Source organism: Channa argus, chromosome 20 (genome assembly GCF_033026475.1).
Source record: "Channa argus isolate prfri chromosome 20, Channa argus male v1.0, whole genome shotgun sequence".
Lineage (NCBI taxonomy): Eukaryota > Metazoa > Chordata > Actinopteri > Anabantiformes > Channidae > Channa > Channa argus.
The window spans coordinates 8,921,570-8,948,143 of NC_090216.1; the positions used below are offsets into that span (position 1 = coordinate 8,921,570).

Here is a 26,574-nt window from a genome sequence, read left to right on the forward strand (position 1 = left end):
TCTTGGTCTTTCCAGTTGGCGGCGGCCAGACGCGGCAGAGTTGGCACAGCCAGAGTTGGAGTGCCAGGGGGAATGGAGCACCACATGGCACGTTCATGGCAGGGCCAGCTGGGGGGGAGGGAGACAGTGAGGGTTTGTGTGTGTATATGTGTGCCTGTGTCAGATGGGGGAGTGGTGGAGGGGTGCTTTTGCATCTTAAATTCCACAACATCTGTTCAATAGGCATCACCATATATACCACTGATGCTGGTGTGTTTACAGGCAGCCACTGTAATTGGGGTTGGTGTGTGCATGTGTGTGTGAGCATTTGTGCCGTCTGTGCATGCATAGGTGTTGTAAAAGAGGGGAGAAGATGGAGGGGAGTAGTGATAGGGAGGGAACCAGGATGTTGAGGGTAAGTTTCAATTTTGCTACCCATAGCTCAGCAGCTTTCAGTGCATGAAATACAGCTTTGGACGAAAAAGCACAAAAATCAAAGAGAGCTATTAAATTCCCCTCACATATGGCCGTTTTGCTCCAGGCTGATTTATGGCGTCTGACGTGAAGATCACAATTTGTAGTTAATCACAACAACTGGGCTATGAGTAATTTCAGAATCATCTTCATATACAGTCTTGATGCCTGTGTACTAGCTGTGTACTGGCGCGTGGGGAGTCATCACTCTCTTCTCCACAGACAGACAGAGTGGGCATGAAACACTGAGGCAAAGACTTCTCACCTCACTGGATGTGAAACTGGAGGCTGAGTATGACTCTTCCTCCACACATGCACATGCGAGCACGCTCATACAAACATGCAAACACACTAACATACTAGTCCCCCTCCTCGTCATCCCTGCTGGCACTTTGGGTAGAAGTCCCCCCTCCCACCCACATTTATCTGCCCCCACTCCACCTCCCTCCCCACCCGTGGCAGCCGACGTCCCTCGCAGCGTGGCGTGCCATCTGTTGCCCCCCTACCCACCCACTCCATCCCCCCAACACCAGCCCACCCTTCTTGCCCAAACCTCCACTACCTTCCTGCACCATCCTACCCATACGACACCTTCATTCACATAAACCCTTGTTTTAATAAATTAAAGCACACTTTGATAAAACCTGAATGTCCTATAGTATGTCTGACAGGCATACAGATCACTATTGCATCAGCATAGGAAAGTGGTAATGCAATACACCACCTAAATGCATCATTCAACAACGTAAAGCTACACAAATGTGATGCTACACACAAACTACGGATGAAGTTGTACAGCAGGAGAGAACACATAGGGTTTGCTGATTGCTCTCATGAATGTTTAATCTGCAAGGCTCTAATAGGGATAGGGAAGTCTGTAAAACCTCCTCCAATACCTCGAGGCTAAAAGTGAAGCTATGCCAAAAGCCTAATTAAATGTTTTTTAAACTTTTCCCCTTGGAGAGGATGCAGAGTAGGTTCACCCCAAACCTCACTGTCACAAAGAGGTGACTTAATATGGCCTGCGTGCAGTCAACTGACATCATAAAGGCATTTTATTTTTTTTAATGCCATTAGACAACTTCCTAGGTAAAAACGCACAAAACATGCTCTTTATTAACAAGTTTCACATTTAAATTAAGAGATAACTTAAATCATAATTTCACTTGTCCGTGGACGACTGCCTTTACCAACTGAATTACAGCAGCCCCCTGTTTGCAGAATATAAAACATGTCTAATCTACTGGAGACACTGAACTTAACTTTCTCCAGGACTTTAACGAGTAATTCACCACTGCAGAACTCCAAAAGATGGAAATCTGAGAGCTAAATATTGATTCCTGTTTCGTTGTAATATGCATACAGTCACGATCTGCACAATATGCCAGGAAAACTGAAGTCTTGGAAAAGACGCTAGCAATCAGGTTCAAGGTCATTCCAGTTGATTCCACTGATTAAAGCAACAAATTAAAATTTATACGCTGCATTTGCCAAATTAAAAAGTGGTCTGACTTCTGACCTTTTGCGACCAGTTTTCGCTGTTTCTGACACAATGTGTGACAAGATATGTGGGAGCTGGACAAATGGACTGGAAGGGTTGGCTTGCAAGACATTCAGATATGCATGTTTGTGTATAACATAGACTGACATATTGCTTTGGCACTGAGCCAGTATTGGCTACTTGTCAGATATCAGAGTGTAGGTTTCTTTGCGTGTGCTTAACCTGTTCGTCCAATAGCCACTAAGCTTAAAATGATTTTAGAGTTACTTTGAATACTTCAACCAACTATGCAAATGTTGGGAAACACTGAATGCATTCCATGTTTTGGCATTAAATGATCGAATTAAAAATACAGTATACTGGCACAAAATATTGGCTATTGGCTACCTCAGTCTAAAAATAATGGTGCTAGTTTTCAAAAAAATCATGTCTGGTGACTGTCTTGTGTTTGTTTGTGGGAGACAGACACAAGGCACTTGTCAAATTGGGGACAGCAGAGCAAATCTAAACGGAAGATGGATAGACAGTGAACGGGCCGCTGCTGTTTGTCCATTCATCTCAGGTGTACATGGAAGAGCTCAACAGTGACAGCTCATCTATCAGCCACAGGGGTACTATGGAGGCTCCTGGAACCGAACCAAAAACCATCTCCATCCATCACGCGTCACTTTTATCTTCTCCTTTGTCTTCTCTAGTTCTTCATATTTTTGTCAACACGTTTTATCAAATATTTTATTTTCGTAAGTTTCGCTTGTGTGAGTGTGTTGTGACTGTGTGCCCAGTGCTGACAAGCAGCCAAAACTCAGCTCTCGTGTGTGGGAGGGGAGGGCAGAGACTGGAGAGAGAGAGAGCCCAGGAGATAGAGCTAGCAGAAAGGGAATCAAAAAGAGACAACCCAGGGGAACAACTAAAAACAACTAAAGAGAAAAGTTTAGAGCAAGAGGGTAAAGGAAGGAAACAAAAAGGAGAATGACAATGAGTGTGTGAGGAAGTGCATTTATGAGGGAGAAGGCGAGCAAGAGCAAGGTAAGCAGCGACACAGCAGCTGTCGACCTAATTCCTTCTTAACGCAGCGCTTGTGCTCTGATTAAGAAAGCGATCTGGCCTTTAATTTCCTCCTGACACCAGCTAATGCTCTGTATCTCAATCGCCTTTCCTACCTCTTCCGCTCATGAATGCTACAGAGCATGAGCCCGAGCTCAGTCAGCACAGTGTGAGCCAACCTGAGAAGAGTAAAAAAAAAGTGAGAACATTCTAAAGACTCACACTCAAGACAATAATGGAAAGATCAATAAGCTACACAACATCATGTAAAAATGTTGTTGTGCATTTTTAGGCTTTTTCCTTTTTGTGGTATTTTGCTGTATATGGTTTAGTGTGTCTCCATTTTCTGTAAAAACTATGAAAGACACTTGAATTTCATGGTCGTCAAACAGTCATCAGTGTCAAACCATTAGCCGTTACCCTCTCAAAGTCCCTTGCACCAATCAAGTCACAAATGCAGCCACAGAAATCATTGTGTGGGTGGGCACAGACATTATCAAATTAAACCCAATCAGGACTATTAGATTCTCAGTTTCTAGCCTACAAATTTGGCTTTTGTGTTGCATAATGTGCTTGAACCACGAGTTGCTCTTCTAATAATTTACTAGATTATCCATTTTGACCCTCTATGTGTTGAATACTTGTAAATAGGTGCAGGTTTGCCTAAACCCCCACTTGACACCCCCCACAGCTGCATGACATGATACTCTAACTACAAATGTATAGAATGTGCATCACATACAGTCCTGACAAAAGTAGCCAGGTAAAGGACAGATTTTGTATAAAGTAAACTCCAGCAACACCCCGAGAGAGGTCAGTTGCACATATTGCTCTAGCATAACACAGTTAAAGCTCAGTCACATTGATTTAACTTGCATTGTAAATACAGCAACTGTACATATTAAAGAGGAAATGTCTGCACACAACTGCGATGCCTTGGCTGAGAGAACAGTCAAGAGGGGAGGAGAGAGTAGCTGACACAAAGATCAGGACATCATGTTTTATTCAGTCAACAAAACAGGGACAGCACTACTGTTCATGTAACACAAGATTTGAATGCCTCATCTGGGAGATGCATCCAGTTCAGACAGAAGAAAGAAACTTGTATCAAAACAATCACTAATAAGACTGATCACTTTCTCAGTTTATGTTCTTGCACATTTTTGAATTCTCAAATGAATGCTGAGGACAGAAGAGAAAAAAGCTGCCAAAGTATTACATGCCTCCAAGGAAGCATCTGATCATGACTTGGCTGATGAGAACAAATCACCCCCCCCCCCCAAAAAAAATAAATCTGATGGAGGAACAACACATCATGTTCAAATCTTCATCAACGAATGTTTGTGTAATACATTTTCGAAGTCTATTTTGTGGCATGTCTCTCTTTTTATCTACATAAAAAATGACCCTAAATTGGGAGATGTCCCAGAATAATTTCTCCTTTTTGGAATGAAAACCTGCTTACTCTCAATCATCTACATCAGTGCATCTGAGTACCCTTTTTTTGGTGCTGTGATCAACAATTGTAACACTTTGTGAAGACATAACCATAGCGCAGATAAATGCAAATAGGAAAGGGAAAAATGGAGTGACATTGTTTATTATCCAGCCAAAAATATTAAGCTAGAAAGCATAATGCTTCTATACATCATAAAACCGAAAGGCGATGGCAAGGAACACACTTCCTGGAAGTCTTATACAGCCTGTTTAAGGTGTAAAAGAGAACTGTACATTATCCTGCTTATTATTCTGAAAACAGGTGGTAAATTTATTTAACAAAATTGTGATTATGGAGCAATACAGAAAATAAAGGCTACTTTAATTGTCTGGCATAGGCTATAAAATGACATTGTTCTGACTTATTTACACTTTACATAAAACTATGACTTATATATTGAGATTCAACTATTTGGAAGAGACAGCATAGTAACAGCATTTGCCATTTTCCTTTGTTTTCTTTTGGAGTGGTAGAATAAACATTTGGCTTATATGCTGTAGACCGAGGATTTACGATAATACAGACACAAATATGAGAGTGGCAATAAACCCACGGTAAACACGAGGTGTGTGTACACACACATGCCATTCGGACTGCCATGTGGAGTGTATATGAGAGAGGTGGCGTTGCTAGGAGCACCAGGTTGTGTGCAGACAGTGGTAACAGAGTAGAGACGGCAGCAGCAGCCTGGCAGTGGAGAAGAAAGGAGTGGAGCAATGCCAAGAAGATTCCCCCTGAGAGACTGTAGGAAGGAGAGAACGAGACAGACAGAGAGGGAGACAAACATGGAGAGGGCACACTGAACAAGAAGACAACAAGAACAATTTACCAAGACAAACATCTTATGGCTGATATTACTCTGCTCTGACTTGGATATATGGCTAAGAGCGTCATTAAATTGCAACAAAACACTTATTTCCGCTTTCAGTGAGGAGAATATTATGGCATGGATGCAAGGAAATGGTGATGATGGAACAGCAGGAGGGGGAAGATGGCTTACAAGGTTGACTGGAGGGTTGAGAAAGAAAAAGAGGGAGACTGAGTCAATCTGTTGGGGCTCATGTTTGCCGTCCCTGCTCATGTCACCCATCCGTCAGATAAACAGTTTGCCTCATTCCAATCCGCCAACGTCACTTCCTCACCTCTTTGTTACCCCGCTGTGTCTCTTCCTTGTTTTCTATTTGTTGTCTCCTTTTCTAATTTCTCTCTTCCTTCTTCCTCCTGTGCTCTTCCTTCCCTTATTTTGTCTTTAAACAGGGTGTCGTGTGAACAGGCTATGCAAATGAGATGGTTATTACCCCACTGCTCATCAAGCCGCGCAGAGGAGACATTAATAGGCTGATGAATATGCATGTGAATTTGTTAATTAAGTTAATTATTCTGCTGAAAATGCATTCGTCTTCCAAGGACATCTTCCCCAGGATTTCAACCTGCTCCACTCATTAGTCATGCGATATTTCATACACAGAGTGAAAAGAAGAGAGAGGCAGACAGTGGGAGGGAGAACGAAAGGGGAAAGGAGACAATGCTGAATTTGGAAAGTGGGCGCCATGAACAGTTGGGGTTGTAAAAGTATGGGGTAAAAATAATGTATTTTAAAGTCATCAGTGCTCACAATGGGATGCGCAGTATCTACCCGTAATAGCAAACCGCATCCTGGTTTCCAGCTATGGCACATTATTCCCAAAAAGTCCCTAGCTGGAGTTGATACTTTCAGAGTTTTTTCACATCTTTTTTAGTGGATGCTTCTACCTCGCTGGTTACTTCTCCCTAATTGCTTATTAAAACCCTCTTAAATGAACTTTTTGTGCCAACTTTCCAACACATTAATTAATTGTTGTAGCCAATTAAGTGCCGTTGTGCAAATGAGCCTCATCACAAATGGTCCTATAGGGCCGACCCCTCCTTTCTCTCTCTCTCTCCCTCTGTCTCTTGCCCGTCCTTCTCTCTACCACCCTCCCAGCTACTCTTTCCAGCTGCCCTTGCACTTCAAGGCACTCAGCGCCAAGGAAGCAGAAAGTGTGTCCTGATAATGCCTCACTGTTTTCTGGACTATTTCCAGCCTTCATGCTCACTGATCTCAAACTTGTATGATAGGTAAAAAGCAAAAGGCTCTGTTGATTCCTTTTGTTTGGCACATTTGTGAGACAAGGCTTAATAAAACTGTTTGCAAAACCCATAAACACAAACCCATAATGCAAGTCTGTTGTTTGCATTGTCCGGTTTATTTGTCTCGTAGCCATAATATGTGAGGGAGGCATGTACACATCAAACAGACTAGCTTTATTCACAGCGGGTAAAATGTGAGTTCACCTGAGAGATGGTGAAAAAGGAGGGTAGTCAACTTCAAAACACGCAATAATGTTGCCAAGATGTTCAAACATCTCCATCCACTGAGGTAAAATTGGAAACACGCAGAGGAAATCAAATACATGTCTTTATGCTGAATTATCAGCCCCTTCGATGCCATAAGAAACAATTAAGAAATAAATAAAATAAAATAAGAACAAGATGAAAGGAAAAAGGATTTATAAGGTTTTTTGTTTGTTTTATGTACCTGGGTTTGTATGTATCTATACAAATGTGTATGTACAGCATTTACACTGTATAGGTATATAGTTGTAATGATTATACATTATGATTCAACTGTATGCCACAGTATATGTACGAATATATGTGTATATAAATCTATGCCGATCAGCAAATGTATCCAAATCTTGGATATTTTTTATTACTGCAAACATATATTGTATACAGCCAACTAGAGAAACTGCAAGGAAAATAACATAGGATCTCATCTGTGGTATCAGGGATTTACACTACATCAAATGCTGGAAAATATGCAATTACTAATAAGTACTATCATGCAAAAATTAAATGTAGTCAATCTTGATCAAGTCTTTGAAGCTATGAAAAAAAAGAGTACTAAGCGTGTCTAGGTCAATATAAAGAGTGGCCAAGAGACTCTCCAGTCCTTATCTGAAGTGACATTTCTGATGTTAATAGCCTACTGTGACACCTCTTTCAACACAGGGGCTGAACTTTCTTTTCTTTTCCTCATGTCTGGCTCGGCCCACTCCACGGCCATGCGGCCGTGGCACTGATACACCCACCAGGAGGATTAGAGAAGGTTTAGCAACTGTGCCAGCCTCACTCCCTGTGCCACCCCTTCCCTCGGCACAGAGGGGGTTCCCACTTGGCATGGCAAGGTGAACTAGCCTCTGATTGATGGGCATGGTTTCAGCCCGCTACTGTGCTCACTAAGGGCCTTGCCTCACTTTCCTTTCTCCTACTGCTGTCTTGGCAGCGGTGCCCACCTCCTCATCCATGCCAAGCAGCTAGCTAAAGCTCCTGGTGGGCACATCAATTACATAGCGGCACCTCCCCTCTTTTCTCATGTCTATCTCTGGTTCTGTCTACTGTCTCACACGATGCCAATCTGGTTCCTCTCCATCTCCACTGCTGTCTAAGGCTATCTCCTGTATATTTATGGGTTGTGTGTGTCATTTTATATCCATGTTCTTAGATATCTTTTTGCATGTGCACAAATGCACACATATTCATGCACACATCCCTGCTCCCTCTCTTAGGCAGGTCATAATGGTTGGTGGGAAAATCCTCCCCAGAGAGCCCTCATTGCCACAGGCTCAGCTGTACAATGGGCTCAGGTGTGTGTATGCGTGTGTCCTGTGCTGTGCAGACGCATGGCTGCTCTTGCTGTTTCAAATTTCTTTATGTAGCCTACTGCTTAATTACCCATTGCTTCATGCAACTGCTATATAATAGGATACATGCAGGCACTGAAAGTAGAAATTATATTATTTAAAAAGAATCATTACATTAAGGTAGCTTACTGCTTGTTTTTCAAGTCGATTAACATGATCGTTTCAACCTTTCTTGAAATTATGCTCTTGGCAAATTATGAATCATTTATTCTCGGCGATCGTACGCCACCTGGAGTTTCTATCAGACTATTTACTTAAACGCAGGATGTTTCATGTTTTGCATAAAGGAATAAAGAAAAATGTGTGTATCTCTTTTAAATTATGTTCATAGGTATTCATAAATAGCCTTATGTCATAGTGGCCAACGAAACCCACTTGTAATCCTGTTTTAGAGTGTTTATTTTTTTATGTAAATTACTTGGTTGTTACAAGGTCAAAGTAAATAAGTCTATAAAATAGCATATTGTTCAGAAACTACAAAAAAGTCAACTTTAGAGGATACGGACTGAAAGTAACAGACACTTCGTGGCATTACGGAACACCGGATGATGAGGCTGGGGAACGGGAAACCGACGCAGGCAGCGGACGACAATGGCGGCGGGCCCTGGTGTCTCTATGCAGAGCGGTAGCCCTGCGAGAGAACTTTCTCTCTCGGTTCAGCAAGCAGGGAATCAGACTCATGTAGATCGGATCAAAACCGAAGAGATAACAGGTAATACTATGACCCACGCTTTAGTTTTTACTGATTCCGGATTTCTGTTATTACGGTGATCTGCTAGCGGGGCAAGGCGACGTAGGCTAACTATGGCCAACAGCTAACCGCCTATGTAACGCTTACGTTAAAAATTTTTATGGGTGTTTTTGACATTTTGACGGGGTGAATTCACTGATATGTGGTTAATTTGCAGAATTTACAGATAACGCGGTCTCGCAAAATGTAGGTTGTTTGCACTGGACAGGGGCTTGTTTTGGTAAGCTGTTAGCAGCTAATAGCTAACTAGCTAGGTCCCTGTTATTAGCTAACAACACCACTTTGTACAAACACTAACATTTTGTTTCCCTGAAGGTCTCACAAAGTATGGCATTGGCACCTCGAAATTTTGCTTCACGTTTCTTAGTGGCTTTGAATTATATAAGCAAATTGGCCTGTCTGTCCTTTATATAAGCTCAGAAATGTTAAAGTTTAGCGATAGCTCATTATGACAGGTTATCAAAACATTGACTGACAGAAGCATGGGCTCTGATTTTCTGTAACTTTGGGTTGTCGCGGGACTAGATTGATTAACCCCATGGCTCACACGTCCAAAAGGATTTCTAAATAATCTCTCAGTAAAGACTCTTTAAACAGCTATCTAATTAGGCACAAATAAAAACTAAACAATAATCCGTTGGAAGACTGAGAGTTATTTCTAAGCGCATCTATGAAATTGTTATTCAGTGGACACTAGGTGAGCTGACCATGCCAAATGTGACATGTTTCTTAAGATCAACATACATTACGCAACAATTAAGAATTTAATTAAATATATTATATAATACAGAGATTTAAATTAGACAATTTTCATTTCCTTTCGGCTGTTTCCTTTCAGGGCTCACCACAGTGAATCATGTGCATCCATCTAACCCTGTGCTCTGCATCCTCTTCTCTCACACCAACTATCTTCATCCTCTCTCTCACTACATCCATAAATCTTTTCTTTGGTCTTCCTCTGGACGTCCTACCTAGCAAACCTCAAACCTCAGCATCCTTCTTCCAGCATCCATTCAGTCAGTCTCTCCTGTGAACATGTCCAAACCACCTCAATCTGGTCTCTCTGACTTTATCTCCAACACATCTAACATGAGCTGTCCCTCTCATGTCCTCATTCTTGATCCTGTCCATTCTCGTCACTCCCAAAGTGAACATCAACATCTTAAGCTCTGTTACCTCCAGCTCTGCCTCCTGTCTCTTCTTCAGTGCCACTGTCTCTAAGCCGAACAACATTACTGGTTTCACCACCGTCTTGAAAACCTTTCCTTTCATTCTCGCTGATACTCTTTTGTCACACAACACACCTGACACTTTTCTCCACCCGTTCATACCTGCTTGCTCACACATCTTCACCTCTTTTCCACACTGTCCGTTGCTCTGAATCGTTGACACTAAGTACCTGCACCTTCTTCACCTTCACTTCCATACCTTCCATACCATATGTCATCAGGACCAACTGCCTTTCCACTCTTTATTGCTACTTCCTGCTCCACACCAGTCACCTCTTCTACTCTTTGTTCCCTTCCATTTTCGTCATTCATCAACTCTTCAAAGTTCTCCTTCCATCTTCCCATCACACCTGTCAATACATTTCCAACCTTATCTTTAATCACTATAACCAGCTGCACATCCTTCCCATCTCTCTGCATTGCCAGCCTGTACAAATCCACCTCTCCCTCCTTACTGTCCAACCTAACATACAAGTCCTCATATGCTCTTTGTTTGGTTTTTGCCACCTCTAACATTACCTTACGCTGCATCTCCCTGTACTCCTGTCTAATCTCTTCTGTCCTCTCAGTGTCCTACTTCTTCTTAGCTAACCTCTTTCCCTGTATACACTCCTGAACTTCCTCATTCTACCACCAAGTTTATTAGACAATGTTTTGCGTTAAACATTTCTTTCTTTCTTTCTTTCTTTCTTTATTTAAATAAATAAATGTTTTTCTAGGTATCTACCCAGAGAAGGATTTTCTTGAAACTGTCCAGAAATGAGCCTGTTAGGAAATTAAAGAACTGTCAAAAATATCACGCACATGTTTTTTATGTATTTATTTTTTCATTTCTGATCTTGGTAAGTTATGTTGTGTCCACTGCAAATAATAATTTACCGAAACCTGAGATGGTCATTAATGTGAATTTGATTATTTGTGGGCTCCTCAGAGGCACATGTATTTGTTTTTCCATACATATCAGAAATGTGCACTAAATGGGCATATTTTATTCGTATTATATGTACCTATAATTTACATTTGTTTAGTTTCAATTTGGTGAATATATCAGGAATTCTTTTTCTCAGTCTTTTACTTGTCCATATAACAGTTAAATTGTGTAGCTTCTTCTAAACCTACATTTATTTACAAATATTTTTGGTTACTTGTATACCTGTTTATTTGGGTCTGGTTTGTTCGGATCATGAATATGCACAAAATACTTTTTTTTTAATTTTTTTTATCTCTTATATTGTTTGCTCCTTTTTTTTTTTTATTTAGAAACAGAGAGGCAGAGTCGAATGGCTGCTCTGCTGGAGAGGCTTCACGCTAAACACAATGCTTCTCGGCCATGGCAGGAAACTTGCAAGGTTGTGCGTCAGGCCATGGTGAGAATGAGACTTCTTTCTTTAAGAAAAAATAATGTTTGAATTCTCTAAGCAACACATAAAATCCCAGTTCAACTTTGAGGATTGCATGAACAGTAGCTGTGAGCCTGGTTATTAGACGTCCCTGCTTCTGGTTGTGCTTTGACAAACTAAATGGCTGGATGGCCCCATAGATTCACAGACCTTAACTGACCAGGCAGAAAAAAAGCAGCCAGGGTAGAAACAAGCTGCTACTTGTAGCTTGTCATTTGATTTTGTATTCACAAAAAGGCAACAGTCACTGCTTAATGAGTAAGAAATCATTATTACCCATTTATAGTCTGAATTATTATCTCTTATGGCCACGTTCACTCAGATTAAACTCAGCAAAAGACCAAAGTTAAATTATGTATTCGTGACTGAATAGGATTGCATTTGCCTTCTTCTATAAAATAAGGGGGAGACCAGTTTAATCTATTAGTTTTAAGGGGGACATAGCAGCTGATACTAGACATAGTAAGCGACCATTTACTAGACATAGGACACAAAACTGAAAACAAATTTCAGTCCCTTGCCTGATCACATTAAAGTAGCCACAAGAGACACTCACTACTAACCTGTTTAATATACATTTTTAGCAATTACTCACGCAATTGCATACACACGTTTTTTTAACTCTAATAACTTCCCTCCTGGGCCAGTGAAGCTTTAATACAGAGATTTTAATGTCTGCCGTGTTGTTCTGACTAAACCAGAGAAAAAGCAAATTTATACATGAAATCTTGTTTAATAGGCACTTTTCTTTCTCCTAACTATTCTCTTGTTACTCTGTTCTTTTCCTTGCAACGTTTCCCAGGAGAAACGTGGTGCAATGAATACTGCAGGTCACCAGCTTCTGCTCACATGCCTGGAGACCCTGCAGAGAGCACTAAAAGGTGAGGCTGTCATCCAGACTTAAAAAGCAGTGCAGCTATTTCAATTACATTAAGTTTCTTTCCATCATTAGATAAGGAAAACATTTATTTGGGCCAAATAATTGCAGGTAGTGTTTTGGGGCAGATTGATAATTAAAGACATTTTATTACTCCAAAGATTTAAAAATGTTCTTTTGTAAATTGTTTTCTAGTGTCCTCACTGCCCTCAATGATAGATCGTCTGGAATCTATTGCTCGACAGAACATGTGAGTTCTTTTCCCTTTTCTTATGTTTCCTTAAAGTTCTTTGTTTTTCTTAACTATGACTGATTGACTATTAAATCACACTGCAAACAGAATGAAATCAGTATGTTTTCTCTTACCTCTTTCACATTCTTTGTTTCATTTTGTCTGTGCAGGCTTGGCTCACACCTCAGCCCATCAGGAACAGAGTGCTACATCACATCAGATATGTTTTATGTTGAGGTGCAGCTGGACACCAGTGGAGAACTAGTGGATGTTAAGGTGGCACATCAGGGAGAAAATCCTACGGTCAGTTTACTATAACATCTGTATGGTTGCGTAAACCTGAGTAAAGTTGGTTATTGTTACAGTGTTTCCCAGATATACAGTATCAATGGCTTCAAATGGTTCTCCAAGAGAACTTTAAATATAGTTAATCAATAGTTTGTTATATCATTCTTTTCTTGATGTGTTGGTCACAGAGTTGTCCTGAGTTGATTCAGCATCTAAGGTAAGTAGAAACCACACATTTATCTGTACACTCACACGTATTAAGCAACACAAACAGTATTATACTGTTGCTGTTTTTTTGTGTAATTATGTAAACAACTGCAAGAAATACTTTGTAAAATTTTTTTAATAGGGAGAAAAACTTTGAGGAGTTTTCCAAACATCTGAAGGGACTGGTTGACTTGTACAAGCTCCCTGGGGACAAGTAAGTAGACTGGTAGGATGTGTGGTTGAAGCCAGCCCCTGCAACAGTGTTGGAGGATTGTGTGTTTTTGTTTTTTTTTTCTTTTTTCTTTTGCTTTCAGGGAAAAAAAAAACTTTTTGTTATCAATAAATTCTCTCTTTCTCTCTATCTATATCTATCTATCTCTCTCTCTCTCTCTCTCTCTCTCTCTCTCTCTCTCTCTCTCTCTCTATCTATCTAGTTGTATATAATTGTGTTACTTTGTGTGTTCCAGTAAGCTTAAAACCAAGATGTATATAGCACTGCAGTCTTTGGAGCTTGATCTCACCAAGATGATGCATATGTTTCGGTAAGTTAACAAAATCTGTTTTTGTTAACTTGTAAATAATCTTGTTTAAGCTGCCTGTGATCATATTATATCGTACTTGTGGTAAAATATAACTTATAGCACCTCCTTTTGTAAAAAAAATAAATAAAAAAATAATAATATATATATATAAAAACATATATAAATTTATTTTTGTTTTACATTTTTATTTATTTCTGTGTGTGCTTTGTAGGTTAGCAACCAATGCCAATACAGTTGAGACTATTCTTCATGGTAGTGTGGGTCTACTGACAGCCAGGAGTGGTGGCCATCTTGTCTCTCTTCAGTGCTATGTGTCCCCTTATGACATATTTGAGGAGGAAATTGGCACACAGCTCAACTTAACAGACAACAATGGTAAGTGCATGGAGGACATGGACAGAAGGGGTCCATCTAAAATACAAACAACATGATTGCCACAACTGCATGTAAGGATGTTCCGATACCATTTTTTCCCATATTGAGTACAAATACTAAATATCAAGTACTAATGCAAGTACTAAACCATTATGCTTCTAGTATGACTTGGTGGACAGTAAAATTCTTATCAATAGATGGCACAGTCAAGGTGATGAGGTGCACTGGCAGACATTGCTGGTCCAAATATAGTGAAGACAAACCTAAAGACTAAGACTTAAAAAGACTGTGCAGTTCACACTTAAACACAATTCATCAGCTGTCAAAGACTTCTAGTCTTGATTGTCTGGAAGGAGCACACCCACAGCTGATGGCTAGAACTTTTAAAGTAGACAAATCTGCAATTCCAGTGAGAATGGAAAGACTCTATAAACAGGAGCAAAACGAAGAAAAAAAGGAGGTAAAGTAATTTTGGAAAACGAGAACTTAAGTTACTGTGTAGTTACTGTAGATCTCCCTCAGTTTTCGCCTTTAGCAGAGAAGAGCTTGCAGGTGGCTTTGCTTTTGTTGTCATTTATTATAAAACACCTCCAAACCACAGACATTGTTCCACCCCCACCTTCCTGCTCAACCAATGTGACGTTACGTTGATTCAGTTGTGGTATTGGAGAAGTTTAGTATAACAATAAAAAACTGAGTATGAGTGTGAGTACACAGGGGTAGTGTTGGACCCAACACCTCATACTGGTAAAGGACATTCCTTGCTACGTGATTGGGTAAGGGACAGTAGTTCTACTTGTGCAGCAGTTGTCTCTCTTATTTGACACCTGGACACCTTTTTTGCAGTGCCCCGCTCTCTTGGTGTAAGTGTATCTGTGACAATTGAAGGAACCTCAGCTGTCCACAAGCTTCCGATAGCTCCACTAATCACGGGATCCCACCCTGTAGACAACAAAGGGTAAGAATGTGTATCTCAGTTTGTCAGAGAACTTGCAAAATTCTACAATGAGCAACCTACAAAATCGCCAGTATGCAGAATAAAATTGGGATTTATTAAACATGCATAAATGTCATTTGTCAAACAGTCATTTGGTGGTTAGTTTAGTGACCAACTGCAGAGTTTACAAAGACTTGGTGATTTAACTTCTATTTCAGGACACCTTCCTTTTCTGCTGTAACCAACTCCAACTGTGTCGACTTGCCAGCTTGTTTCTTCCTCAAGATGAACCGGCCTATGCCTTTCTCGCTGTCCTTTATTCAGAGGATGAGCAATGCTACTTGTGAGTTCACGTCATAAAATCTTTGTTCTTATGTCATAGCTGTGTATCTAACAAACAGTACTTCAATCTCTTTGATAAACTGGAATTCAATCTCTGTGCATTTTTCCCAGCTATCCCAATTTTGGAGACCTCCTCCAGCCAACCTCTTTACCAATTGATTGTCGAGAGCCAACTCCAGCTCCTGGAGGAAGGCAGCTCCACACCACCATCTTCACACAACATGCACTTCTATTCTGTGAGGAGACACACACAATATATTAATTGGATTTTCATTCCACACCAAACTCTTGGATGATGGTATATTTTTTTCTTTGTACATTTCATGTTAATCCTGTTTGTTGATTACAATTTTTAAAATTCTTTCACAGGTGTTACCAGATCAGCAGCACTGTTACTTCCTGAATGGTGATGCGCCGGTGCAAGAAGGTCGTTCTCTTCAAGGAGCATTGGTGTCCAAAATCCCCTTTCGCCACCCAGGACAAGTGCCAGTTTTGTTGGATATCATTCGTCACCAGGCTGCCTATAACACCTTGATTGGCAGCTGTGTGAAACGAACTTCCATTAAAGAAGGTGACTATCTGACTTCTGAAGTACTGTATTTGCTCAGTCAACTACATATACATGATGTTTTTGTGTCTTGTGTAATAACTTATATTTGATAAGTTATAGCATCCATGCTGTTTTTCTCCCCCCCTAGACAGTGCTGGCCTTCTGCAGTTTGAAGTATGCCCTCTTGCTGACTCAAGTTTTAGTGTCTCTTTCCAGCATCCAGTCAATGAGTCATTAGTCTGTGGTAAGCACTACTTTTTCCTAAAATGTTAAATCTAATGTTTTTAGAAACTACTTTGAGTTCTGGCAATATTACTATGAGTAAATTGTACAAATCTGCTAATCTGAGTCTCTATTCCTTGATCCCATAGTGGTTATGGAGGTGATTGACTCCAGACAGGTTTGCTGCAAGCTATATAAAGGACTGTCAGATGCACTGATCTGCACTGATGAATTCATTACCAAAGTGGTCCAGAGGTGAGAATATTTCCTTGTGAATGCATAAATGTGGACATTGTGTCTTTCAGTAGTAATGTAGGAATTGGTTTTATCCCTACTTAGATGTATGTCCATCCCTGTAACCATGCGAGCCATTCGGAGGAAAGCAGAGACCATACAGGCAGACACCCCAGCCCTCTCACTGATTGCACATACAGTGGAGATAATGGTGAAGAATAACCTGCCACCCTCTGGTAGTCCTACCTACAATATGGCAGGAGGTGATGGAACAAACCCTATGGGACTCTCAGGGCTCACAGGAGGAAGCACACCAACTTTAGGAGGCCCCCCTGGTGGGGGTAATTTTGCAGGTGGTTCTTTGTTTGCAATTTCCCGAACAGAGAGGCAAGTACAAGGAGGAGAGTGCCTTAACCAGGGAGGGGTAGCTGGCCAGCAACAGTTACAGCAACAACAACAAGGTCAAGGCCATTTGGATGACTACAATAAAGTCACCCAAAATCCCATACTGACAAGTCTGTTACAGATAACTGGAAGTGTAGGTTCCAGTCCAAGCTCCCAAAATGCACCACCACCCCACCAAACTCCACCACCTACATCATCTCCTGCCAGCAACACTAAGAATCATCCTATGTTAATGAACTTATTGAAAGACAACCCGACACAGGATTTTGCCACATTGTATGGTTCTAGTCCATTAGAGAGGCAGAATTCTTCTGGCTCCCCACGGACAGAGGGCATTGGCGGACCCTGTCCTGGAGGAGGCACAAAGGGGAAGAAAAAGCGTCTAAGGACCAATGAAAAAGTTGGTGTCATGCCTGGGACTGCTGGAGGTAGTGGATTAGGCATAAAATCCCAACCACCCTCTATGCCACTGCATCACCAGCACCATCCAGTCACACAGGAGGACGATTTCCACCGTGAGCTCCTTTCTATGGATGTGGATGCTTCTCAAAATTCTATCTTTGATGTTAACATAACTGGTGATGGCCTAGACACGCCCCATAGCATCACTCCGGCACCTAGCCAATGTGGAACACCACCGTCTGGCCCCAGCATGCCTTATTCACAGTCCAGTCATGTCCAATCTCAGCAACAGCAACCATCAGGCACTGGACCACCACGCATGGTCCGCCTCTCTAGCTCTGATAGCATTGGACCTGATATCACAGAAATCTTATCAGATTTGCCTGAGCAGACAGGCAAAAGCAGTGGCGGGAGCCATGGACAGCACCCATTGGGCAGTAGTGGGGAGGATGGAGGCCCCCTAGGTACTCCCATCCGTGACTCCTCCAGTTCAGGGCAGGGCAGTGCAGTGTTTGACTCGGCAGATATTTTCAATACCAATAGTAATGAGAATCCTTTCACAGATCCTGCTGATCTGATTGCTGAGGCAGCTGCAACTGCTGCCACTCCCACCAGTGATTCCTCTTCCACTAACTTCTTTCCTGATGCTGCTGACTTTAATCCTGACCTCCTGACCTCAGGCCATAGCTTTAATCCGACTTACTTTGATGACAGCTCTCCCAGTGCAGATGGAGATATGGACCTGGTTAAGGGTTTTGGGGCAGGCAGCCAGCAGAATACACCAACAGGAACACCACAGAATCCTACTCAACATGGGCAGAGCACACCAGAGCCCTCACTGAAGGACCCTTTTGATATGGGGATAGTTTTTGGAGGCAGCAGTAGTGGGAAATCTCTTCTGGGGCAAGCTCCAGATATGGGAGATACACATGGCGGTGGGTCACAGAGCCCCCTCATGATGGGCCTTGGACCAGCATGTGGTGAATTTAAAAGTACAGAACCCAAACTTAAACAGCAACAGGGACTCATGCGACCAAAGGATGAGAATGGGGGTAGTGGAGGAAGCAGTTCTGGGATGGGAATGGGGAGCAGTTCAACAGAGGGCAAACAGGTAAAACGTAGCAGGACTCCATCCAGTGAGGGAAAGTCTAAAGATAAACCACCTAAACGTAAAAAACTGGATCCGGATGGGAAGTCCCCCTCTCACAGCTCAGGGGGAAGACCATACACTCCTCCTAGTGGTGGTTCAGGCTCTGGGGGAAGCCTAAGTGGAGGAGGTTCCAAGTCTCCAGGTACTTCAGGGCGCTCGCAAACCCCTCCGGGCGGTGCCACACCTCCAATTCCTAAAATTACTATTCAGATACCAAAAGGTACCATAACGGGGGGAAAAACTTCATCCCATAGTGGATACACCTCCAGTAGCTCAGCAACAAGCTGCTCAGGAGGAACAGGGGGGGCCAGCAGTGGTAAAAGCCATCATTCTCACTCTTCTTCCTCTGGAAAGATCAAATCTAAAGAAAGCTCAATTATACAAGGCAGCAGCTCCAAGCCAGGGAGTGCAGGTGGAAGTGGTGGTAGTAGTTCATCCCAGTCTAAAGGATCTTCCCAGGGAATGGGAGTTGGCAAACCAGGATCATCCCCCAGCACCAAACATGGGCTCTCTGGACCTGGAGGTAGTGGAGGTGGAATTGGAAGTGGTAGTAAAATAAAACCTCAAGGGGGCAAGCCTCCTGGATCTCTTATGAATCCCAACATGAAGCCAAACATCTCTCCTTCTCACTCTCGTTCCAGTGGCTCTGGTGACAAAATGTCCTCCCCTATGAAAATGCAACAGTCCCAGGTTCCAGGAACACCTCCTTCTTCCAAGGCTAAATCGCCAATGGGCTCAGGAGGTAGCAGTTCTGGAGGGTCCAAGTCTTCTTCTGCTGGAGGCATGAGCTCCCAAAAGCCAATGGGTGGAAGCTCTGCCTCTGGTTCCACAGCATCTTCATCATCCTCCAGCTCATCCTCTTCCTCTTCTGGTTCTATGAACTTTTCAGGAGGTCCTCAGTCTCAGTATGGGAGTGGTGGAAGTGGTGGAGGAGGGACAGGAGGAGGAGGAGGTGGAGGCAGCGGCAGTGGAAGTGGTGGAGGAGCTGGTCAAAATAATGCAAATAATCCCAACGCCAAAGGGAAATCTCCCAGTCGAAACAAGAAACCCTCACTTACGGCAGTCATAGACAAACTCAAGAGTGTAGGTGGAGGAGGAGTGGGAGAGGATGGGTGTGAGGTAGGGCCACCAGTAGGGGGAACGGGTTCAGGATCTACTCCTGGTGGTGGTCCTGGAAATGTTCCCAGCAGTGGACCTTCAAACATGGGCCCTTCCAAACATGGCTCATCTTCTCAAAGTGGGGAATATAAGCGGGACAAGTCTGATAAAGAGGCAAAAGCCAAAGTGCCGGGGATGAGCAGTGGGGATAAAAAGCTGATAGACCCCAAAGCAGGAGGGGTTGGAACGACTGGTTTGGCCAAAATTATCATTAGCAAACCTGATGGTGGGTCACCAAGCATTAAGGCCAAAGTGACTCTTCAGAAAGCAGGGGAAGGGTCTGGTGATTCAGTGCGCCCCCAAATTTCTAGCCTCAAAGCTTCACCCCTCTTCAGTGGCTCTACACCTAAGCATGACCGCTCCTCACCGAGCCACAGCCGATCACCTGGATACACCCCACTCAACCACGACAGTGAGAGCGAGTCTGGCAGCAGCTCGGTGGCTGAGAAGTCTCACCAGAATAGCCCTAGCTCAGGTGACGACCAGACAATGCGCCCACTTCCCCCCCAAGACTACATGACCTCCATTCCTCTTAGTTCAGGTGAGAAACACAAGAAACACAAAAAGGAGAAAAAGAAGCAGAAAGAGAGGGAACGAGAGAGGGATAGAGACAGAGAACGGGAAAGGGACAAAGAGAAAAAGAAGTCATCGATGTCCATGGGATCATCCTCACACCCAATGAAAGCAGATAGTTGGTCCCGATCACCTATCTCTGCTTCAGAGTCCTCCTTGTCCATGCTGGGTTCGGAGCGTCCATCCCGGCCAAGCCCAATGTACATGAGAAATGAAGATGATGACCTCATGGACTCAGCTCTCACTGGCAACCTTTAATTTTTTTGTTTATTTGACTCCTTAGTTCACATTTTAACCCATGCCTTTTAACATAAAAAGTAAATTTCTATTTATTTAACTCAATAAGCCACACATTTGAACTAAATATAGAATTTTGTGACACTGAATGAACATTTACCAATTTTAGGTAATGTCATATTTTACTGTGTGTCAGTGTATCATGAAGCTATATTATCTAAATTCACTTCAAAATACCAGCTTTATTAAGGAAATTATTTTAAACAGTATATTTTTGAAAAGTGGTATTTTTTTTCTTAATTCTGTCTTTTCTGTGACATCAGAAGGTCTTTACTATGTTAGTGCATTTTTACTTATTTTCTCATGATTAATACATATGTCACATTTATGTCACGGTTGTAAAAACATCCCAGAATGCCACTGTACAGTTTTTGTCAAAATAAGTATGACATCTGTTAAAGAAAGTATTTGAATGGTACAGTGTTCATTTATCTTGTGTTTGCAATTTCCGCTGGTAATTTTTAGATTTTTATACATTTTAAACCATTTTATGTAAATTAGTGTAGGTAATAAACTGCAAAAGATGATGTCAATGGAGCAAAAGTCATGCTGGTAATTTTTTAATTGTAGAAATGTTGGAAGCTTAAAATAAATATTTCACTTCTGGAAAATTTTACCATCATATTTTCTAGTTTTGGAAATGTGATTATTCGACCTTTGTTTCCCTTTTTGTTATCAGTGAAGTCCAGCTCTTATGCTGCACTAGGTGGCAGCAGTGTAACAGACTGCTCAGTCGTCCTTAGCAAAGTTACAATGTGTTCTGTAAGGATTTACTCTGCCAGCTAATACAGTCATTTGTGCAATAAGTTTTGGAATTTGTCAGGTTCATTCAGCCACATCATAGTAACTTCCTGGTAACAGTAAGTAGCTTGAGACTCCTTTAATTATTATAAATGTATGGATGTTTTTATATTTAAAAAGGGGACAATTAATCTTTTTGCTTTAGATAATTGAAAGCTAGTCTTCTCATGTTGTTATACTAATTCCTTGTAGTCTTTCTCCTCCATGCAATCACACATGCAGGTACTATCAAGTATTTAATTATAAGGGATCTGTTACAGTACTTTCTGCAAGGCCTTTCCAACTGTTTATTTTCAGATGGCTGGAAAAGGAAAGGAAGCCAGAGACTGCAAGCTGCTTGACGCTCTATTCTGTGTCAACCTTTTTAAACTGCTGATTTGGTCTTTTTTGCAGCAAAGCTAATTTCTTCATTGTCGATCCTGCCAGTCTAATGCTCTGGCAGGTGCTACACTCAATCTTACTACTTGGAATATATCCACATATATCTATCATTTTGCAAACACAAGTCTCAGGCTGAATGCAGGTCTGTGGTCTTATAGAGCCGTTTCTGATTAAAGCTGACTTTATGTCAGCTAAAGTGCTCAAGACAGAAATGATAAAATTCAACTTAAATGTGCCTACTATCTTTCTGTTAAAAAACACTTGATATACATTTTTTTTAGGAATCAAGTTAGCGATTGCATAAAATTCCAAAGTAATCCACTCTACTCCTTCCAGCCCTCCCTCTCTCTATAGTAACGCAGGGCTGGAGCATAGATATATTCAATTTCAGGCATGTGAGAGACAAAAGATGCAGACACAAAGTTGAGTTCAGCAAAGTGCCATCTCCCTTCAGCCCATAAGGGCTGCAGTCTGATGAGCTGTATAGCATGGAAATAACCTCCCTGCTTATCCTGTAGATAAGCAAGCAGGAGGGGGGCAGTCATTTGCCAGTTAGTTAAGCTTTATAGCTGCACACAGTCAGCTTTGGGAGGCAAAGGGGGGTGAGAAGAGAAGTGGGGTGAAAAGAAGGGAAAGTAAGAATAAAACCAAAGGAAGGAGGGAGGAGAAGAGAGTGAAGATGTATTTTCAGCCTGAGAGTGCTGCATCCTTAACTAAGGATATTATTACAGCTATAAAGCCACACACAAACCCCAGCTTAGGCTCTCTGGAGTACAGCAGCAGCTCAGCACACGAAAGCATTGCAATGTTTTTTTCAGGCTTTACTCGAGAGATGCTGTTTGTGCAGACTGAGTTTTAAATTTATTAAAATTCTTTGGCTTTACTCAAAACCAATGCAATAATGTCACTGTGTGACAAAATTGTATTTTTGTGTGCATGGTCATGTAGCCCAGCATCATCTACTGCATAATAATTGTTCTGACAAGACACGGCTGAATGGATTTAGACTGTAAAACACTTTATTAGTCTACATATTTCTGCAACTGAACCATGAAAATCTTGCTTTAATTTGGTAATTAGTTTATTCTATAAACTGAAAGAAGCCAATCTCTTATTTAAATAACAAACAGCAGAATAAATTTTTCTTCTTGCTTTGTTGAAACAGTTTATGTGTGTTTTGTGTCTTCATAAAATGCTGTACTGAGGTGAGTTTCCAAAACTGTATCAGGCTTTGTGGCTATACTGAGGCTAACTGAAATAAAAGGCTGTACAAGTTAATTCCGATGAACATTAGCAGGACTGATGGGAGAGAGTGTGTTGAAACTGCTAAATATGAGCAAACTACTTCTGCAAATGGACCTTAGAATTTTCATTCTTGTGAACCATATAATTTGCCTCATCACACCAAAACTAATTTTGGGCAGTATTTCCAACGGAAAGGCTGTCGAATCTGTGCTGTAGTGGGTCATTTGGCCTGTGCCCTCCACTTGGTTCTGCAGTCAGCAGCTGTATTTCTGCACATCGGTATGTCTGTAAGGTTATCTGTAGCACTCATTAAAATGAAATGGGAGTCCATTGTCTCTATAATCCTTGTGTTGCCAGCGTGTGAGTCAGCGAACGGCAGTGCCAACCCCTTTTGGCATGTTAAACAGAAAACCCCAGGGCCATTCTAGCCACCTGCCTAATCACCTGCTCATGCCTCTCACTTTCAATGGCGCTCTTTCACAGAATCACTGCAGATATCACTGTATTACCCCTGTTGGGGCATCTGCTGAGTGTGCTGCTCCTTTATCAGATTATATCTCATCAGATTATTTCACTCGTTAGAGGGTTATTTATATTTTTGCGCAAAAACCTAAAATGTAGAACAGTTACATTATCTCTAAAGACATTTTATTGAATATCCTGTTTTGGAATTGACTCGACTTTGGAAAGGGACCGAGTAAAAGCTTTATGCATATTTAAGACTGCATGGTTAATTGAGTCAATTTACACACCTCACATGCTTGTGTAGGAGACTGAAAACATCAATATAGAAAAGACACTTTGTAACAGAAACAAATGTGGCTATGATCAAATTAATCAGTTATGAATTTTCTAAATAATAAAAAATGAGAAACTCTACTAATGGACATTCAGCATTTATAAATTTTAATGAGTAAAAGATTATAATTTGAAACTGTCACAAAGTTGATTATTCTACTTTGTGTTTAATATTGAGGTCATAGAGGTGGGTTATACTTAAGTGCATTATATTAGGAGGTGGTTGTAATGTTTTGGCCTCCTCATTCATTTTAAATTGAGTGGTCAAAACATTAGAACCCCATATTAAAGGGCAACTTTATCTTCATTTACCACTCTCTTCCTATGGCTCTGGTTTAGGGTAAATGTAGAAGAATGACAAGAAATTGTCTTTCTCCTTTCACTATAATAAAATCTTTTCATGCTTCTCGTTGGAAAATGCCTCCAGATGACATCACCATTGTTTTAGTTCAGATCATGTCATCTCAACGCTCATAATCTTGAGGCTGTAGTGTTATGCGACCTGCTGGTTAGAACCCCTCTGAATGAAATCATCGGAATCCCCTATGACGAATAACTCCTCCGGATGATGTCATCTAGAAGAGAAGAAGACTAAACACCCTTCCAATAGGACTGAATTTCAAACTAAGACAATCACCACCTTGAGCATTTATTGGCATGCAGTAGTTTAAGCTGATACCATTTACCAGAACTATGGCAAACAGCCTTATGTTGGCGCTCACACGCATCATCAGACACTCTGAGCAGTCTGTCAGCAGACACTGCTTGGCATCATAACTCTGCCTCTGGAGCTAAATTTAGTGTTTCATATGTTAAGCAAATGAACAGTAACTGGCTCTGACTGTCTCACATGTGTTACATCTGCAAGAAGTTTGTCTGCAATAGTAAATATTTGAATAGAAACACTGAAGTAAAGGACAAGTATTCTAAAACTGTACCGAAGAACATTATTGTGATAATTCTGGCAAAATTATGACTTTCTCTGCACAATAATTAGGTTTGCCATTATTATTTCTATTGCCATTTGATGGATTTTCCTGTGGTGCACACTCTCAGGATGAATTGAAATACCTTTGAGGATCTGACCTTTCCTCCCGAATATCACCATCCATCGATTCAAAATTTCTAGTACTTTGATTTATGATTAAATGCTTCCTAAAGACATAACTCTACACCATAGACATCATTTTACTAGTAATTAGCAAATGTTAGCATGCAGTTATATCGAGTTGATGAACATGGTACATATAAATATACCGTATTTGTTTCACAAGAGCATGATAGTATTTGTAACCTTGTTCACTTTAGCATTTAGTTTAGAGTGTTTTGTTGCAAATAAGGCCCAACACAACAAATTGTTTCCTGTCACACTAACCTCAATATGGGGGGAAAGAATTGCTACACAGTTTAGTGCATTTTCCACAGCTACAACATAAAGCTGCCTCTCCAGATAGAAACTGTTTCTTGTCTTCCCATCAGTTGCTCCACTGCATAAAGTGTATCCTAATCGTAGCGATACCATACACACACCACACACACATCTATTTAGTGTGTGAGGTGGTTTTAATATGTTTCTTATTAAAACAAGGTCAGAATAATTCCCATATAATTAGGTTAAGGTCAGATTGCAATTTCTCGTTGGATTTATGTCACTGTTAGAAGTGTCTGTGGTTTAAATGTGACACTTACACCCTGTCTGCCATTACTCTGTGTTCATAGCATCTTGTATGTTTTGACAGTGGTAACATGCCACACTGTGTAGGTGTTTAAATATTACCCAACACAGGATTTGATTAATTCATGTTTAGTTTCACTGTTAAACAATTTGGCTTTAAACTTAAAATCATGGAAGTTCATTCTACTCAGTAAATGAATGTACTTTTAAAGCATTGCAATACTCATTTACACAATACAAATTATAGCAACAACAATGATGGCTTGTGTTAAAATGAGTTTGTACCCAGAGACACTGTAACTTTAATAGAAACACTGGGAGCAGCCACAGATGATCAGCGGCTTCAGGTGGGCATTTTTCCATGTCAAGATGAACAAGAGACTCTTTAAAACTATAAAATGTAAAAAGAAAAATAATATGTCAGGTGAATGATCATGTGACTGATCATGTGACATAATAGTATAGTCAACTTAACATCTTGAATTTACTGTAACTGAAGCAGCAGGTGAATAAACTTAAAAAGATTTGTGTGTGATTCTGATGCTATATTTTTTACTTTCCTGTCATGAAAACATAGACATATATGAACATAATAATAATGACAATAATAAAAACACTATCACTACACATACACAGTAAACAAAAAACCCACACGGAAAAAAGTGGGCCATGTATTCCACATGGAGCTTATGGTGAAAAAATCTTCAAAGTGGTAAATAAAAAACAGAGCTGTTTCACACATCAGCAAACATTTGCTTGTTACATCATGAAAGAGATTTGTCTCCTATCACGAATTAGTAGGTTAATTTGTGACCCAGATATCGCCGGAATGCGTGGATGTTCATTACACCAAAGAGTTTAAGTAAAGCTTTCTTATTTAAACAGAAAAGGAACTAAGACACTATTTCATCTAGTGGGCTTACAGCTTCAATCAAGGCTGAGTGACTTCACTTTTTATCTAAATGCTCTATCAAAATTTGCACAAAAATCTGTTTTCTTAGCTGTGCATATACTAAACATCAATATTCTTTAAACATGTGTTCCTCTGTCCTCAGTGACCTGCCTGATTTAACCCACCACCACATCACTGCACAAATCAACTGTGTCGGCCAGCTCAAGATTATAATCACCATCAGAGTCATGCTGTGTATTTTGGAATGTCTTGCGAATGGCCAACACTAAAAGAACTGGTTGTTAAATCACAATGCACAAAGCTCACTTTAAATCTTTTTACTTTTAGGTGCTCCACTGATTTAGAATTGCAATCATATAACATTGTTAG

At 41.0% G+C, this 26,574-nt stretch overlaps 1 protein-coding gene across 1 annotated transcript; it reads left to right on the plus strand.

The window, feature by feature from the left end:
• Nucleotides 1-8,774: 8,774 nt before the first annotated feature.
• Nucleotides 8,775-21,046, plus strand: med1 (mediator complex subunit 1). Its single transcript, XM_067488165.1, has 16 exons — nucleotides 8,775-8,933; nucleotides 11,462-11,568; nucleotides 12,404-12,482; nucleotides 12,674-12,728; nucleotides 12,881-13,013; nucleotides 13,187-13,215; nucleotides 13,348-13,419; nucleotides 13,673-13,747; nucleotides 13,959-14,122; nucleotides 14,969-15,080; nucleotides 15,278-15,402; nucleotides 15,513-15,637; nucleotides 15,771-15,972; nucleotides 16,100-16,195; nucleotides 16,323-16,428; nucleotides 16,513-21,046. The coding sequence occupies exons 1-16, from the start codon at nucleotides 8,813-8,815 to the stop codon at nucleotides 20,351-20,353; spliced, it is 5,442 nt and encodes a 1,813-aa protein (XP_067344266.1). The 5' UTR covers nucleotides 8,775-8,812; the 3' UTR covers nucleotides 20,354-21,046.
• Nucleotides 21,047-26,574: the final 5,528 nt, after the last annotated feature.